This window comes from Terrapene carolina, unplaced genomic scaffold, assembly GCF_002925995.2.
Source record: "Terrapene carolina triunguis isolate 2854851 unplaced genomic scaffold, T_m_triunguis-2.0 Scaffold234, whole genome shotgun sequence".
Taxonomy (NCBI): domain Eukaryota; kingdom Metazoa; phylum Chordata; order Testudines; family Emydidae; genus Terrapene; species Terrapene triunguis.
Genome location: NW_020664585.1, coordinates 7,408,939 through 7,427,079, shown reverse-complemented (window position 1 = coordinate 7,427,079; position 18,141 = coordinate 7,408,939). Strand labels below are relative to the sequence as shown.

At 47.0% G+C, this 18,141-nt stretch overlaps 1 protein-coding gene across 1 annotated transcript in view; it reads right to left on the bottom strand.

The window, feature by feature from the left end:
* HIP1R (huntingtin interacting protein 1 related) overlaps window positions 1-18,141 on the bottom strand; it is a 57,694-nt gene that overhangs the window by 26,397 nt on the left and 13,156 nt on the right. The window contains exons 2-6 of the mRNA XM_024196166.2: window positions 4,366-4,429; window positions 3,479-3,621; window positions 1,778-1,834; window positions 824-904; window positions 511-587 (exon numbers count right to left, since the gene is read on the bottom strand). Of these exons, the coding sequence (XP_024051934.1) occupies window positions 511-587; window positions 824-904; window positions 1,778-1,834; window positions 3,479-3,621; window positions 4,366-4,429 (422 nt within the window). The remainder of the gene's footprint in view (window positions 1-510; window positions 588-823; window positions 905-1,777; window positions 1,835-3,478; window positions 3,622-4,365; window positions 4,430-18,141) is intronic.

Genomic DNA, 18,141 nt, shown 5'->3' with positions numbered 1-18,141 from the left:
TGATGCGCTGCTTAAGATGAAAGAACTTTGGGGCCCGCTTTTCAGAGGTGCCGAACACCCAGGACTCCAATGAGAGCTGCAGGTATTCAGGTCCTCTGAAAATCAGGCCTTTGCTTATTTGCACTTTGGCCCATGGCTGGAAGGGTTGGCTGATGTGGATTCAGGCTGAAGTTCCCTGCAGGAGGAATATCATCAGCATGTGCTTACCTTTACACTAGCACCATCTTGCCACTTATAAATGATAAACAACAGTCTCGCTCACAGCTCACGCAGCACTCCGCAAAGGTGCTTCTGTGCAAAGACGCTGTTTGCCTCACTCAGATTTATGATGCATTTTATGGCTATATCAGTCTAATAAAATAAGCTGGCCTCTGTCTCCAACACAGAGCACTTTGAACTTTAATGTGGAGTATTTCATTAACAGGATGCACCATTTACATTAATGGTGCTCAGGACAAAGAGAGTCATTATGCTTTGTAGAAGGTTTTAAATACCTAAAAGGAAACTTACATGTTATTCACATCTGTCCCAGCAGCCTTTTCTAGCACCTCATCCGTCACTTCTAGGCCTGGGGGAAAGTCAGGATGCTTCAAAAAGAAAAGTCTTCATAAATTCAGTAATATTTGTATGGCAGGTCCCACACCTCCACTCCAGACACATAGGTACATTTCAAGCTAAGATCCCTGCTCAATAATGGCTCTTCCTAATCCAGTATTCACACCCGCTCTCAGAACAGTGTGAATTCAACAAATAAGAGAAAGAGAACAGCAGCTTTGTACCAAAAATCTGTCAAAATGTCAGGGGGGGTGGGAGATGGAATTACCTTTAGGTGAAAGGATATCTTGGTGAGTAGAAGTTTGGTATAAATATTCACAAGCTGCCCATATCTGTCGTGCAAGTGCCCCTGCCAAGGAATATCGGGAAAACATTACAAAACTTGTGGGTGACACTAAACAGTCATCTTCCCACCCAGCTGAACAGGACTCAGCCAACAAAGAGAGGAGTGTCTCCAAACTTTGGCCCAGATTTGCCGTAGGTATAAACATGCGCAGCTCCGCTGAAGTCAAATGAGCGCCACTGATTTCTGCCACCTGAGGATCTGGCCTCCAAAGGACCAGGAAGAAAAATGTAATTGTGGGCACAGTAGGGCGGGACCTCACATGCCTCTAAATACAGCTCTCATTCACAAACACAGCACCGCATTTCTAGACCCATCAGGAAGAAGAAATCACTGGCTCAGTTCCAAAGGGTAAATCACTTCCAATCCCCTGACAAAGGTGGAAAAGACTTTCATTTTATTCATGATCCAAACGTGAGAAGAATATGGACAAGTTCCAATTTAGGCAATTGCATTTATAGCCTACCTACTCTCTCCCATCCCCTCCTATCACCCTTTGCAGTGTCAGTCAGATGCAACAGTCTCGCCCATCTCCTGTCCTAAACTCCCCTAGAGTTGCTGTGTAACACAAAGCTCCTGCGCTCCATTCACCCCTCAAGATGGCCGCACTTCAACGGTAGGTGAAGCAATCCTCGCTACTTAGGGATTACAGTTTAGGGATTACAGGCGTTAAGGTGATGTTTAATTATTTCCATAGTACCCAACTACCACTCAAAAGCCTTCGTACCACAGCACAGAACCCTTCAACGCCCCACTCAGAAACAAAGCATTCACCAGCAGACACCCCCGTTCCCCGCACTTCACCAAAGGCCTGACTGCTCTACCCCCTTTTCAATGTAAGGCTTTCAGTGGCCAGCACAGTCCATTGTTGCAACTCACCCACAGGTCTCCTGTCTCTCGGATATTACTCCGATATCTTTGACAGTCTTGAAGAACCTGGGAAAAAAGGCAGAGGGGTCAGACATACAGCCGGTGTGCTCAAAGGTATGGGGGCGGGGAGGGAAAAAAAGAGGATCAAGACAAGCCTGCCCTGAACTGCCTCTCCCAAACCTCAGTCTACAACCCGCTCTCAGCCCCGTCTGTTGCACCGTACAGATCTGGATTTGTCAGTTCCCCCTTTGCTGGCCTATTGCGAGGAAGCAACACAAGGAAATTCCAGGGGGAAATTTTAACTGGTTCAAAGTGGCAACACGATTTTTGAATGGAGGGATGGATCTAATGGCTCTGGTCCTCTAGCAGAAACCAGAAATGAATCCCATTTGTCCACAGAAGCAGTCTAAAAACAATGGGACTGTTCCAAGAAAGAGGTGTGTACACTCTTAAAGGATCTGTTAGAACAGAGCACTTTAAACTCAATGATGCTTTTTGGGAAGCAGGTCTAGTAATCAGAGTAGGGAACTAGGAGTCAGGAGACCCAGGTGCTAATCCCACTTCTGCTTCTGTGACTTTGGGCCAGTCACAAACTCACTGTGACTCAGTTTCCCCAACTATGCGACAAGAAAAATGACACCCACTTTCAAGAAGTGCTTTGAAATCTACAAGTTAAAAGCACTAGGCACGTGCCTATGTATAATCATTGTGATGGGGGACTGCTTTACTCAGTATTTACTAAACTGAATGTAGTGAAGATTAACACCATTTTTGGAAGCTAGTGATCTATGTATTTAAAACCCAAAGCTCAAATATCTCTCAACACAATCAGCCTAACACTAGCGTCTGTATCAGCCTCTGTGGTTAGCCTACAAGCTGCCAGGAAGAAGCCTCCTCCTCAAGCTCACGGCTGCGTCCCAAACCCCTTGCATTAAACGTTCACAACAGAGGGGTGGTACTGGAACAGGAGACCCCAGCAAGGCCCTCGGCATTCACAGATGACACAGCTGATCGCAGCCGGGCCTCGCCAGTGAATTGTAGCCTTGTATTCACTGGAGGGCCAGGCGCCGACTCCAGGAAGTGGCGCATGGAGCAGTGAGGGAGGAGAGCTCTGGAATATATGTGAGGTGAACATTAATGAACCTCACTGGAGGAGTGTGTTAATACACAGCAGAGGAAATGAAGGGAGTTCAGCAGCAGAAACACATCAGTAAATGCTGCAGCCCACGAAGGCTTCCTTAAGCACAGAAGACCTTGCACCCGCTGCCCAGACTGTAAAATGTCGCTGGGCCAGCCAGACACGCTTTCTCCTATTTCTGATACCTCTCTTCCCTCTGACTTTTTAAATGCCTCTCCAGGTTTCTGCCAGGTTGGTGAAGTAGGGCACATGCTCATCTATGATGGTGGAAAGTTCTGCCCTCCCATCAGCTAGCAAGAGGCAACAGAGAGCATGGGTTGCCCTCTCCTATGCACTCAGAATCTAACCTACAGCCCCAGCAACTGGGAGCCAAGAGTCCTGGGTTCTACTACTGGATCTGCCACTGACTTGCCATGTGCCCTCAGGCAAGTCACTTCACCTTTCTGTGCCTCAGTTTCCCTCTCTGCCAGATGGGGAGCCTCCTTTATGAGGGGCTTTGAAAGCTATGGAATAGACACGCTCTATGAATGCAAAGTACACGATTATTAAGCAGAAGGAAAGGAGCCACTTACATTGGGATGGCCGTCTCTCAGGACTTTGTGCAGAACGTGGCAGAACTTCCAGCTGAGGATGGAGCTGCTGGGCAGGGGGAGGCCAATAGCGTAGGACCAGAAAGTAAATGCTCCTTTCTCATGGTGAGTTCCCAAGATAATTCCTTTCCAGATGTCAAGGCTAATTGAACAGGTAGAAACTCAGGGCAGCCATTCCAATCAGACATGCTCATGATCTAGGTTTCCTTTATCTCAATCAGCTTCTCATTACGACTCTCGCCTCATCAAAAGAGCCAGGATTTGAGTAACATAAATCACAAATTTATGTTACATTTTATTTTTACAAAGGGCCTCAAGCTGGACCCTGGTGTGACGGCACACCAAAATGATGGCCTGGGAATGGAGTGTGTTGCAGGCAGCGGGACATCCAAGTGCAGCCCCATGTCCCTGCAAACAACGGAAAGAGCAGAACTGCCTCACCCCACTTTGTACCCAGCTCCTGCTCTTTGTCAGCGAGTGGTTGAAAATGATTTTATGTTCTATTTCTCCCTGTGCTGCACGTTTACTGATCACAGCAAAGACACTGGAACATATAACACGCCATCCCACATCAAACCAATGGTCTGTCAAGTCCAGTGTCCTACCCCCAGCTGAAACCTATGACTCAGAGGAAGGCATATCTCCTCCCCACCTGCCCCACTCCCCCAAAACCCCATCATCTATTGGCAAATTCCTTTCTGATCCCCGTGGCAATTAAAAGACACCCTGAAGTATGCGATCTAATTGGGAATTGTGTGATGATGTGTAGAGAAATCTGGCCATGACATTACAAAGCTCCTTTTGAAAATTGGCCACAGTATTGGGCTCTGAGAAGCAGGGGTCACCGTCTTTGCTAAGGAAAAGGATACTGCGGGCATGTTTCTCTTTCACTGGCGCTTCTTGTGTGTTGATGGCTTTGCTGATGCTCATAGCCTGTGTGGGGAGAAAAGAGTAGATGTCAGAGGCAGAATCAGCGCAATCCTTTACTGACAAACATTGTTAGTCCATAAAAATCTCAGGCACCAGGTCTGTTTCTGGATCCTTCTTGTCATTCACTAGACACTGCCTGGCCATATGGAGCATTTGATAATGCTTCTAGTTTATACAGCACCTTTCATTTCAAACCTGCATTCCAACTATTCAGCCTCAGACTATCTCTAGGCAAGGAGTATCCTCACCCCACTGTACAGATGGAGAGATGGAAGGTCAGAGCAGGCAAGTGACTTGTCCAAAGGCCCGGGACGTATTAAGTGATAGAGCCAGGATTAGAACTCAGCACCTCCCGTCTCCCAACCCTGTGCTCAGCCTCCTGTAAGGTCTCACGTTTAACGAGGTCCTTGGTTATAGTCTGAAAAGCTAGCCCCTGAGACCCAAGACGCCGCGTGCCTTGACATCCAAGCACTAAGTTCTCAGTGTTCCCTTTATCAATGACTTGATGCCAAGAGTTGCTCAGGACATATATCAAACGATTTCTTTTGTACCTGCTAGCAATACAGCCTCATCTTTGTATCTGACAACCATCTTGAGTCTTGCCTTGTACATCATCGACCAGAGAGATTCTAGCATTTGAATTTGGGAGTCAAGTTGATGAGAGCCATTGATATTCTCCACGGCTGCTATGATCCTAGTAAATACACAGACTGCATTTTCTCAGCACTAACTCAGATAGGTGTCTACAGAGCAAACATGCATAACAGCAAAATGCCATTTCAGAGCTGTTTATCTAACCATAACAAGCCTTTGAAATGTTTATTTCTTTTCACACAGTAGGTGATATTTTATTGGATCAACTTCTGATGGTGAAAGAGACAAGCTTTTGAGCTACACAGAGCTCTTCTTTTCACAGCTTTGATGGCATTTCCCTTTATGTCTCCTTACATCAATCTCTCGTCAGATCTCCTTTTGTAGTCTGTACTCCTAAAATTTGGAAAACAGGCCACAAATAAATATGGGATTAGCCTCCGACACACCCATTCCAAAGAACTCAAAAGTGTAGGGCAACGTGATTAAAGTAGCAGCAAAATGGTATGAGAGTGATGCTGATTGCAATCTTTATTAGGTGAATAAACTATGCCTTAAGAGTCTAAACACTTTCAACATGCCCCAATCTAAATCACACAGTTCTACTCTGAAGACAGACCCTATAAACAATGCCATCCATTTGCATTGGGTCTCAGTGACTCCAAATCAAGATATACTTGTCTACAACTAAAGATTTTTTTATTTTTTCCTAATTCCTAGTCCTGCAAACTCACCCAGGGGTCCGAGCATGCAAGCTGGGCTTTCTTCCTCCTTGCATGACCAATAAAAGGCTCAGCAGGCTGAATTCCAGCCTCAGCCACATCTGTGTAACCTCATTATCTTCGGTGGATTTGCATAGGTGTAACTGCCCAACCCTGTAATTAGATCTTGGTGAACAATCCTCCCAATGGTGCACATACCAGAACAGCCTCCTGCTCTCTCTCAAAAACTTCGCAGGGCTAACAGGGGTAAAGCCTTGTTATACCATCCACAGGGCGCAGGCAGGATACCGCAGACTCACCAGGAGTAGGCCTGGTGAATATTAAGATGCCAATTTTACATTGTCAGGAGAGAGTTGCACTTTAAATGCATTATGATCCTAAGGGGCTGATCACATCAAGAACAAGCTTTCTAGTCTTGAGTAGAGCAGCCATAAAACAGCCAGATTGAAAACATTCCTGTAACTCTGATTCTTATCAGAGTTTCCTCCTGTTTCCTCTGGGAGTTTCCGCCTGTTGTCTCAGAGCTTCAACACAAGGGCAAAGGCTAGGCTGTGGTTTTGCACCACGGATGGATTTTCAGGAAAGGAGGCGCACTGATTTAGCATCAAGACACCTACGACTTGAGCTGGGATCCCAAAATGAGAGAGCAGCATCTCAACACACACTGCATTCTCCAGCCCTTAGCCCCGCAAAGGCAAAAGGTTCTTTTGTGTCTGGGGAAGAAGGAATGTGAATGGGGAATCTGGGTAACGAGATGAAGAGGTGAAACACTTGTCAGGAGAAGCATCAGATGCACCATCCACTGCAAAGACTGAAACACTCAGCATAGGTTTGAGAAATCTAGTCACAGCCACGGCCCAGTCCAGTGTCCCACTCACAACCCCACCCGACCCCGAACAGCATTTCTTGAGCCATTTAGTTTGGTCCTAAACCCTATTTCACAGACTCCCCATGTTAAACATTTCAATGTGCTGCAGATTTTGGGGCTGACAAGATATAACTGTGGGAGGAGCAGTTCTGCAGGCTTCACCACAATATCCCACCAACTGGATTCTCTCCTGCCCTGGAGAGACTGGACCGGGGGCAGCCTCTGTGGCCATTCAGTCTCTAGGCTGTGCTGAAACTATCAACAAGAACCCGTTTGTGTGAACTGGGGCAATGACTTCTAGGACATGGAGAGAAGCCTGATAAAAATCTGTCCTTGTTAACTGGCTTCTAGCCTTAGGCCATGTCTTCCCTCAGAGTTCATTCAGGTGATCAGTGCTCAAGTCTAGCCTGGGTGTGAGCGGCCACACTGCCAACCAGACTCAAATTACTGTGTCCCCCACGCTGGCGCTGCGCTCATTGTGCAAGGCCCTAGGATTTCTGGGGTCATAGCTCATGGTTCTTAGCACTGCAGTAAGATGAGTAGCTCTGTGATTCTTTCCCAGTGACTTGTGGGAGAACGTGTCTATCTTTCTGGGCACATGGGGTGGGGAGGTGAACTGCGGGAAGGCACTGGAGGAATATCAGCTCTCAGATGGGTTAGCCTGTGTCCTCACCACAAAGCGGTCAGGTTAACCAGCCCAAGCATAAGCAGCATTTGAGTGTTAGCCTATAACCCAGGGCAGGCCAGCTAGTCTGGTTCGAAAGCATCACCACATTCAGGTAAGAGTGTTGTGTGTGAACGAGAGCGGGGCTGGGGGTAATACCCAAGAAAGAGTCCAAGTTAACTCTGCAATGAAGACAAGCCCTTAAGTTTCTCACATCACTGTTGTAAGAGAAAGGTTGCTCTAGGAGTCGTAAAACCACACTCCAAGCCTACACACAAACACACCCTCCCTGCCCCCAACACACACACACCACCTCCCTGCCCCCGACACACACACCTCCTCTTACATGTAATAGGAGCTGGGAGAATGCACTGAGAGAGGAGAGGAGCCCTGCTACAACACACAGAAACACCCAATCTCTAAAGCGGCCATTACATGATGCAGAGAGGAGAACCAGCAAACCACCAAAAGTGATACATTGAGAGGTGGCACATGTGACCCCACTGCTCAGCTAGAGAGATGAGACCTTTCGCATCTCTACAGAGGGAGATGTGTAACACACTGACCCAGACCAATGGATCACACATCCCCTCTGGACAGAGGAAACTCACCCCATGTATTCTCAAAACAGTTCACATCCCAGAAGAACCCCATTCATGTGATGGGTGCCATCTTGGCCAACCCTGGGAACTGAAGCAGGGAACTCCAGGGCTAAAAGCATGAGGCTACAGCTCAAGCTAAAAAAACAGACCTTCAAGCCGAGTGCTATGACAGACCTGTATCCCCTGTGGATGGGGCACAGAAGGCGAACAAGTTCACACACAGACCCTGATTAGCGGGTTAAACAAGCTTAGTTAAAAACCCCAAATATGGGCCAGCTTCCCCAAAAGGCTGTAGAACACAAGAGAAGATTCAAGTTGACTGTTTGGATGCTTTTAGAGACTTGCTAATACTAATCTTTGTATGTCCCTCAGGGGAACCCAATTTCCTCCCAGGGGGAACAGAATTAATCTCCAAAACTGGCACTGCCTTTAAGTCTATGATGTTATATTCCACATCTGCTAAGGTTGGATCTGCATGTTTGAGGGTCTCCAGGAAACATATGGCGTTTGAAGTTATTATTGTCCCACAGCCCCCACCATGTAGAGTCCTCATTCAGATTTCTACATGCCTGACCTCATTTCATACAGAAGTCTATTGTGCCATCAATTCATTTAGATTCTAAGAACCAATGCTGCAGCTGAACTGTATAAATGAATGAAGACATCTCTACTCAGAATGATATACTACTGGTTAATTGTGCCTCATGTTTAACAGTACAACAACCTGTAAGACTTCCAAATACAATTCAAAAAAATCCCTGGATGTTATGGTCATCCTAAACATCTCATTTTTACATATTCCGTTTAGTGAAAACAGTTGTGCTTTGCTTTGTCCGGTATCACTATACACTACTCCATCCTGCCTGTGAAACCTGGATTATACAATGATCTTTGCTAATGACTGAGAAACCCAGCCTCTGATCTCTCAAACACACACTATACAATGCAACCAGTGAGTTTAAGGGCTGCTCGACACTGAAAACTGCTATGGACATAGGTATGTCTCTCCCATCGCAGCAGTATCTACCCGGTAGTGCTGCTGCAGCACTTTAAGAGTACATATACCATAAGACAAGACAGAATGAGAATCTCTCCGCTTATAGAGCACACACAAAAAAGGTATCCTTTTGTAGGAGAAAGGTGGACCTCTGTTTACTTTTCTAGAAGAGAGGAAATCTCTCTCACATAAGTTTTTAATAGACACCAATCATCTTAGTGTCTAGGGGCAGACCGCAGCAGAAAAAGGGATCAGAATGGATTCTGCTCGTCATCCTGGAGTTCAACCAGTGAAACAGTATGCCTCCTGCCCAGCTGTTTTGTTCTATTCAAGTTCTTGTGCTGTGCCCATCACCATAGTATCTGGGCACGAGGGGGAAGGCTTTTGCGGAAGGGCAAGAAGCCAGATGGCCTAGAGCTCATTCCAGTCTCCTGTCAGGATATGCCACAGGGTAGGATGCAGCACCAAGAACGCCTGGGCTGTGAACGTTTCATCCTGCTTTCTGCGTTCTCAGTAAACACAGCTGTCTTAGTGGGTCAAGAGGTGACTCTGAGGCAGGCTGGTTCCACCCTGCTAAGGCCCTTGAAGATCAGGACCATACCTGGGGATTAGGCCCAGCAGCAAACGGGAGCAGAGGGCACAGTGACAGAAGCACTCAGGAGACGTGCAGCACGTAGCAGCCCAACATGGAGTTCTTGGTTAGCTCCGGCTGGCAGGCCTAAGTAGAGTGAATTACAGCGTCTGTGTCCTGAGGCAGGAAAGGAATGGCTACTAGGGCAAAGGGAGTGGCCACATCTTCTGGCCGTTTGAAGGTGGCGGCGGCCACAGGAGGGGGCTACATTGCTATTGCTCTCTGGTTATCGAGGGGCAGAGATGAATCCTCCACCACCTCAAGGCTGCAGATACTACTTCGACAAGCAGACGGCAGATGCCTTCCTAGGAGAACCTTGGCCAGCTCCCTGGCATCTTTCCCTCTCCCTCCCAGCACCCCTTATGCATGCCCTGGATTACACTCCATCCAGCCACTTGTTTTCCCATCCATCTCTCTTGGAGAACATAATGGGGTGTGCATACGCCACACCAGAGTAGGGAGACAACGGGTTCAATTCTAGCAGGAAAGGCCAGGCTCCAAGGCCTGCCCACCTTCTAGAACCAAGAGGCAGGGAAGGGGCCCAGCAGACCCTTTCTCCCTCTACTCCCAGCCCTGACTGAGCAGCCTAAGGCCTGGACTCTGCCTGAGGACACCAGGCAGGTTCTCCTCAGGGTTCTGGTGACAGTGGAGCCTGTAGCGTTGTCCAGCTACTCCCAGGAGCGGAGTGGGCCCTGCTGGACTCCAGAGGTGAGAGCAAAGAGCAGCAGAGGTAGCCCAGAAAGCAGTCAGGAGGGACGTATGAGTCAAACGCCCCAGGCAGACGTACTGGGAGGTCTGACGTGGAAGGAAATATCGATTGTATAACCCAATCCTTCCACCACGTTGACCAGAGTAATGGACCAGCCAACTGCCATGGGGAACAGCCAGCTCAGCAGATGGGCCTGAGCCACATTGTTTGGATCCAGATCAGAACTTCCCCAACTTTCGGGGGTTTCTGGATCTGAGATTTTGGTTCAGCCTCATAGAGAAATGAGAGTCAACCACACAGATCTGAATTTTACCAGAGTCCAGGGGCATTCGGGTCAGGGCCCGTCTCAAGTTAAGTAGCTCACTAGGGAAGTGGGCGGATTGTCACAGGATTGTTCCATGTCAGGAGGAGGCCGCATCCCCCCTACCCCCACAACTGATATAAAGGTGAGATGTGTTGGGTGAACAAGCTCATTTGACCACTGACTCCCCCCTTCTCTCTCACGTTCTCCTTCAGAACAGGAACATTAAAGGCTGCTGCCCAGCTCCTCCTTAGACAGGCACGCCCAGGACACAGACATTCATTAACTGATTTAGAAACAGAGAGTGTAGCAATGGGGCACTTAAAACCCAGCTGTCCAGGGCTCCTAAGGAAGCACTTCAGCTAAGGAATCAACTTGGCTTGTTCAAGCCACCAAGGACATTTAATTTAATAGCTAATCCGCCCACTCAGCTTTAGGAAGGCAGACAGATGGCCTCAACTGCAAAGATAGCTCCAGATTTGTATCCGAACCCACCCAAAAAGGGGAGGTGCCTGGCCGTGAAGGTGGGGAGGGAATGGGGCTGGCTCAGACCCAGCTCCAGAAGCCACAGCCCCTCTGGAGTTGAAGTTACTGCACCTAGTAAACACAGTTCTTTGTCAAACTGACAGGCTGAGGAGGAGAGTTCACTGGAGCATGACATACCCTGCCTAGCCAGTCACCGATCTCCAGAACACAAACACCACGGCTGTATGTTTAATGAGCAGATGCCAGTGCAAATACCACAGAGCCAGCCAGCAAGGAAACTTAACCGGGCAAGCTCAGAGTATGCACTGAACAAAGCTCAGCTTCAGCATACATTAGGCCTAGGCCGCGCTCCCAGAGCGCCTGGGCGAAAGCTTTACACAACACAGCTCAGTCTGAGCATAGTGAGACTCTGTTACATTTCACAGGATGCTGGTATTTCCATGCAACTAGAGTCGGAGGCATTTCATACCATGCGAGTGTAGGATAATGGGCGTGGGGACTTGAGAATAATTCAGCTTGCAATTAAAGTAACTGACGCGGGGAAAAAATCACAATTTCATGATAAGCGTTTAATAGTTACATGCTATTTATAGTCATTTCCAAGGTCATTGGCCCTTAAATGTCAGGCACATCTGGGAAGAGCAACGCCTTGATTCATTCAATTATTGGCATTTCAGCCTGTGATGAGGCTTCATTACATGCTGCTCTGTCAAGCTCGCAAGTCTCACTTCTGTAGTGACAAACAGGGCTAGAATCTCCACCGGAGAGAGAGGCCTGGAAAAGAACTGGCCTTTATTGCAAGCACAGGAATTCAGTACTGAAACAGGGAGACCCCTATAGAAACACTAGGAGAGAATCTCTTCAGTAGCACATCGGTTATCTATGACCCAGGCCAGAGTGGAATAACCATGCTAGCATGGGTCTGGGTCAGAAGCTCCTTGGGGCAGGGACCAGTTTGTAAAGTGCCTAGCACAATGGGCCCCAATCCTCACTGGAGCCTCTCGGTGCTACTGCAGTAGAATAACTGCTGCTCTACAAAAGGTAGCCACGTTGGGCTATTTTTTTTTTTTTTAAACGGAGATATCCCATTTCCTAGAACGTCATTGAGTCCAGCCCCCTGCCTTCACTAGCAGGACCAAGTACTGATTTTGCCCCAGATCCCCAAGTGGCCCCCTCAAGGATTGAACTCACAACCCTGGGTTTAGCAGGCCAATGCTCAAACCACTGAGCTATCCCTCCCTCCTATTGTAATGTGATGGAGCCACAACCGTCCTGTACCATAGTCTGGTCCCGTCCACACAGAGGCCAAACTGTGTTCTAATCACGATCCTGGTATGAAATATTTATAGAGCTCCATAAAGACACCTGCCACTCTGCAAAGTGGAGTCCCCACCCCGACCAGCTTCCAAGGACAGGGCTAGGAGCTGTGGGGAAATAAGGAGAGGATATTGACAATCTCTCATAATAATTCCTAAGGCTAGTTATAACTACCCAGGGATGTTGGTGGTGAAGAAAAGGATGGATACAGATAAACTTGGATTTAGAGCGATCTCTCTTCTGTAGCAATGGAATCATCATTGATGGGGCTGGAAAAGGAGCTTGAACCAACCCGTCCCATCCATCCCCCTGCAGGACTGTTGCTCAGAGAAAAGCTGCATGGCACGGCAGGAGTTAAACAGAGCACAAGCGAGCTACCTACCTCACTTCTCTCCACACCGGGCAAGGGAAGGTATCAAATTAATCTCACTCTCTCTCCAGTGACACAGTTTCTACGCACACAGTGAGTGACCAGCAAAATTAACAAGAGTTTGTTTTTAAAGGGAAGAGCTGTGAATAACGGAAGGGTCTATATATGAGAGGCTAGGGGTGCGCCAGGTTATCATGTAGTATGATAGTATACCAGGTCACCCATGCAAGGAGGTTCTGGAAAAGGTGTCAGCCTGGTGATCAGAGCTGGAAAGCCAGCGTGTGAATGAGAACTTTATTTTTTGGTTGCTTTCCTCAAGCACCCTTTCTCTGGCAGGGATGTACAACCCAGGCTTTCACATGCCTTCTGCAAAACTCCTCCTGAAGCTGGAGGCCAGGATATAATTCTCTGCCCAGACATTTGGGCAGAGAGAGAGAGGCAGCTTAGGAAATGCCATCTTAGCCCCATCATGCAAATGGTCCTCCTTTTAATTCATTCCCTGCTTCTCCCATGGAGGCAGGACTCTGCCATTCATCATGCAGCTGCACATCTTAGACAACAGGCATTTAAAAGAAAAAGAAAAAGAAAAAGATTTGCTTCCCATCTATCAGCATGTATATAATGCAGCTGCTTCATACACTTCCAGTTGTTCGCTTGGATCTGATGCTTACTGGACTCTACAGCTGAAACTCCAGCGTCAGGCAAAGGCTGGAGTAAAGATTTCCTCAGTGATGGAGGAGAGGTGAGTTTGCTTTCTTTGACCAGGGAAATGGCATCTTTCTTCAGCAGAACAGGACTGCTTTGAAGGGCTTAAAAGTGTTAATTACTGAGCTATTAAAAGGCCTTTCTGAGTCCTGCATTGGGGATTGTAATACACTTTTCAGTTCCATCCCCCACTCCCTTTGGAGCACAGTAAAAATCCATTGGATGGTCACATCTAGAAAAAAAATGATGAAAATAAGCAGTTTCTGCTTCAGCTACTAGAATGGGGAGATCTACACAGACCCAGCTAAATGCCCAATGCCAATTAACATCACATCATCTGTAGGCACTAATGGCAACACGTTTTAACTTAGATCACTGCTGTCTTTGATTTGTCAGCATTAGGATTGAGAAACTGCACTTCATCATCCCTGTTTGCACTTAAAAATGGAACTGAATGCAGTCAAGAGGTGCTGGTTTAAATGAGTAGTAAAGGGCACTCAGCACCCTTTGGGATTAGGCCTTCAGCTAGGCTGTAGCTGAGTGCAAGAACCAGCTACTGGTATTAACTGGTAAATACTTTGACAGCACTTTGAAAATCATTTGAGTAGCAACCAGCGCCTTGCTTCTACAATTTTAATGTGTGTACACACATGCGGACTTGTCTGATGCTAAAGATACCAGCCCGCCCAGCAAGACTTTTTATGGTCTACTACTTGCCTTAAGGCCCCTTCAGTGAGTTGTCTCATGGAGACACTGTACTGGCATCTGCCAGTTGCTTTGCTTTTCATAGCATCAAACAGTGTGCAGGCTTCAGGGGTAACTTATCCCGGGTAGGGCTGTTGTGTCCGTTACCAAGCAACCGAATGGCTTCTCTTCCTAACCAATGCCTCTGAAACAGTGTGGTGCATTACCCCGTCTTATTAATTCAGCTATAAAAAAAAAACATTGAGGCTGACCCATTTTAGAAGGTCGTGTAAATTGTTTGGCGTCTCCCCCTCGGGGTCTGCCAAGCTGGTGACTCCATAACTGACTGTGTTTGTTTTGGGTTTCTTTAGTACAACATTCCATGGCCAAGGCCTTCTCCAGGGGGCAGAGACTGTCTATAGTTTATTTCTCCTGTTTCAACAGCCCTTGAGGCGGACGTTCTCAGGTGCAGCACAGGAACAGAGTAATACTGCTGACATGCACTCAGTCTCCATGGCCCATTCATAACTTGGCCCCTCCTCTAAGACTGCTGGCATAGCCTCCAATCAGCGTCAGCCCCTGTGGTGAGGACGCCTGTTCATCTAGCACTTGTCAGGCTCACACCTCCAGGTAGCAAAGGCTGTAGGAATTAGTCACTTGGACATTAGATGTTTGTGCATTTCGGAGGCCCTGCCAGTGGCCGTGTGGCAGAAACAGATGGGCAGCAGCTATTTCTAAGGAATTGGTGAGGAGGACAATGATTCCAGTAGACACCTGAACTAGTGCATGCTGGGTCCGGCTGAGCAGGAGAGCACAGTTATTGAACACTGACAAATTAGGAGGAGGTGTAAAGTTACCAAAGTGAAGCAGTTGGAGAATTTAGAACAGAAGAACTATTAGCTCAGAGCCCGTCCCTCTGAGTAAGATCCAGCCTCCTATTCAGACTGTAGCAATGAATGAATGTAGGAATTAAACAGATTATACCTGATCAGTCTGCATGTGCATCCAAATGGGGAGAGGTGTGATGTTTGAGACTGGTCTGGCTTCAGGAATCAGGGGAACCCCAAGGACATTAGGTTTAGGGAAGTTCTAAGCTCAATCTGCTCAGATAGTTGTTCCTTCATACAATGCAATGCTGTGGCTGTGACACACAAAATAGGTCAGGAAGCCTGATTGTCCCTCTAGAATGTAGGATAGAAGCATGAAAATAGATTTCCACAAATTTTAGCACAGCCACCCTCATTACTGGAGGTACTTGAATTAATCCCCGCTCCCATAAACACAGGCAGGTGCGGTGTCTGATGCCCAATATGTGTTGTTATAGAAAGGTCTGTTGGGTTATTTGCTCAGCATGAAATTTACTTTTGCAGATCTTGATTATTTGAGGCTCAGCAGTACAGTGCAGCCACACTCAGCCTGCGTGGCTGGAAGGATCTAACGTAGGGACAGGTTATGGGCGTGGAGAGAAGAGATGCAGGATTTGTTTTCAGTGTATTTAATGAAGCCTGTGGGTTTAGACTGACATTTGGGCTGTAATTGTAGTAAAGTAGCTAAGCCAATAATTTGATCTAATCCTCTTAACCCCTAAAGTTGATCAGTCTGAAACGTAGGCAAAATGCACTCACAGGTCCCTCACAGAGCTGCTAACCCAGGGCCTAATCTTTCAAAGGGCTGAGCACCCTCAACTCCATTTTCAATCCTATCAGAACCGAGGGTACTTAGCACCTCACAGCGCATTGCAGGCTCGGGCTCCCTTAAACTCTAGCTCTTAATATGGGGGTTGCAAGTGACAAAATGTCAAATATGTCACTGGGAATTAATTTTAGATACACCAACAGTCGTGATCTGATGGTTTATTAATAGAAACAAGACTTACAATGCAGGATACAGACCAATGCAAGTCCTATGCCAGTAGCAAGCACTGTTTCTGTGCTGACCAAACAGGCACGAAGGATTTTATTTTCATTCTTCCTAGGTTTATTCAGCCAGTAAAGTCTCATAATATCCATACAGGTGGTTTACAGTGTGCATGGAGGAAGTGCGTTAGGAACCCTTCCAGATACCAGGAGACAGTATGGCCTAGTGGATGGAGCACAGGACTGGGACTCAGGAGAATGAGGCTCTATTCCCAGCTTGGCCACTAGCCTACTGGGTGACCCTGAGCAAGTTGCTTCCCATCTCATCTGTAAAAATGGGGATACAGACGCTCCCCGAGTTACGTAAACCCGACCTACGCAAATCTGAGTTTACGGAAAAAGTTCCGTAAGCTAGAAATAGGAGTGTTTGGGGTTTTTTGTTTTTTTGGGGGGGCGTAATGGTCGGAGATACGTTTCCGACTTACGCAAAATTCGAGTTAAGCAAGGCGTTCCAGAACGTAACGCTTGTGTAAGTTGGAGAGCGTCTGTAATGGTACTGAGAACCTTTGTGATGTGCTTTAAGAGCTAATTATTATTACAGTGTGCTGTAGTGTTCCCATGAGAACACGCCTGTCTTTTAGACCCAAGGGCTCAATGTCCACCTGTTTTTCCACCTCCATTAAACTATCTCTGCAAGAGCCTGCTGTTGCCCGTCCCTGTAAATCAAGGAGTTAATTCCAAAAGATGCTCTGTCTCCCAAATCGATTACAGGGTCAGCCTAAAACCCCACCCGGCAGACCTAGGGGTTGAGGCAGGATTCCATACAGGTGTGTCCTCAGAGCCTTCCCAAGTGGTTTTCATATGGTCACAAAGCACTTACAAGCCGTGAAAACTTTCAGTTCACCTCCACCCTGCAATACCTAATAAAGAGAGGATGAGATCAGTTCTGTGTCTCATTGCACAATCATGTGACTCACTCACACTCTTTGCTGAGAGGCCAAGCATTAGGAGAAAGTCAATGGGCCTATGCATCTATACAAACAGGAGAGCAGGATTTGAGCCCCTTATGATCCCGTGGGCGGAGGAGTTGTGTTTTAATTTCTCTGGGGGCCGGGAGCTTGCTTTTCAGTTCTCTTCCACTGAGAGTTGGCTCTGTGTCCCAGCCAGTCTTTCATAAGACTAGAGCATGAGTATGATTTTTCTTTTGTTATTACTCAGAAATTCTGAAAGTAAGGCTCAAAGTATTAGCACTGAAGAAATAGAGAAGTCTGTTTCAAACAACAACTTTTAACAAGTGATTTTTAATAGAAGTTAGATCCTTTTAGTAATTTTGAGTAGAGGAAAGGTGATGTGAAAATGTCCTAGCCAGAAACGCCATTTCTTCTGAACTGATGGATGGAATCCATCCACTGACTTTTTGATGAGAGAGTTTCATTTAGACATAAGAATTCACATCACTAAATAAACCAGACATGGAAACACATGGATCACCTTCACTATACGCTGAAGGCTTTCCCCTTCAGCCAAGAGTTCAAGAAAAATCACTTCTTTAGCTATTGCTAAAATCTAAGTCTCTCCCACATGCAAACGAAGGAAGGAAGTGGTTCCACAGCTGGAGTATAGTTCCAAATACACCTCTACCCCGATATAACACGACCCAATATAACACGAATTCGGATATAACGCGGTAAAGCAGCGCTCTGGGGGAGGCGGGGCTGCGCACTCCGGCGGATCAAAGCAAGTTCGATATAACGCGGTTTCACCTATAATGCGGTAAGATTTTTTGGCTCCCGAGGACAGCGTTATATCGAAGTAGAGGTGTACATATGCTCCGGTGATGCATGTAAGCCTAGGCCAGCACTGATCTACAATGCTTACTGATTGATGGCTATTCAGTGCTAATGTGGTATTAATATGGTGGGTCTCAGTGCAGTTTCCAATGGAGAGGTGTCCATAAATCACTGCCTCCCTGACCACTAACTGGCATCTTTGCTGGCAGTGTGTTGAGAGGGTAAGGATTAAACAGGCATGGAGACAGAGACTTATCCTCTCACTCCTGGGGGTGTCACTTCAAGGAAGCTTGTACTGCCCATCCTATACCAGTTGTGTGGCTAGAGTGTGTGACGCTGGCTGACCTGGTCATGCTAGAGTGTATTCAGGCCAATTTTACTTATGTATTGGTATAGATCAAAATGAGTGTAAATGTAAGAGT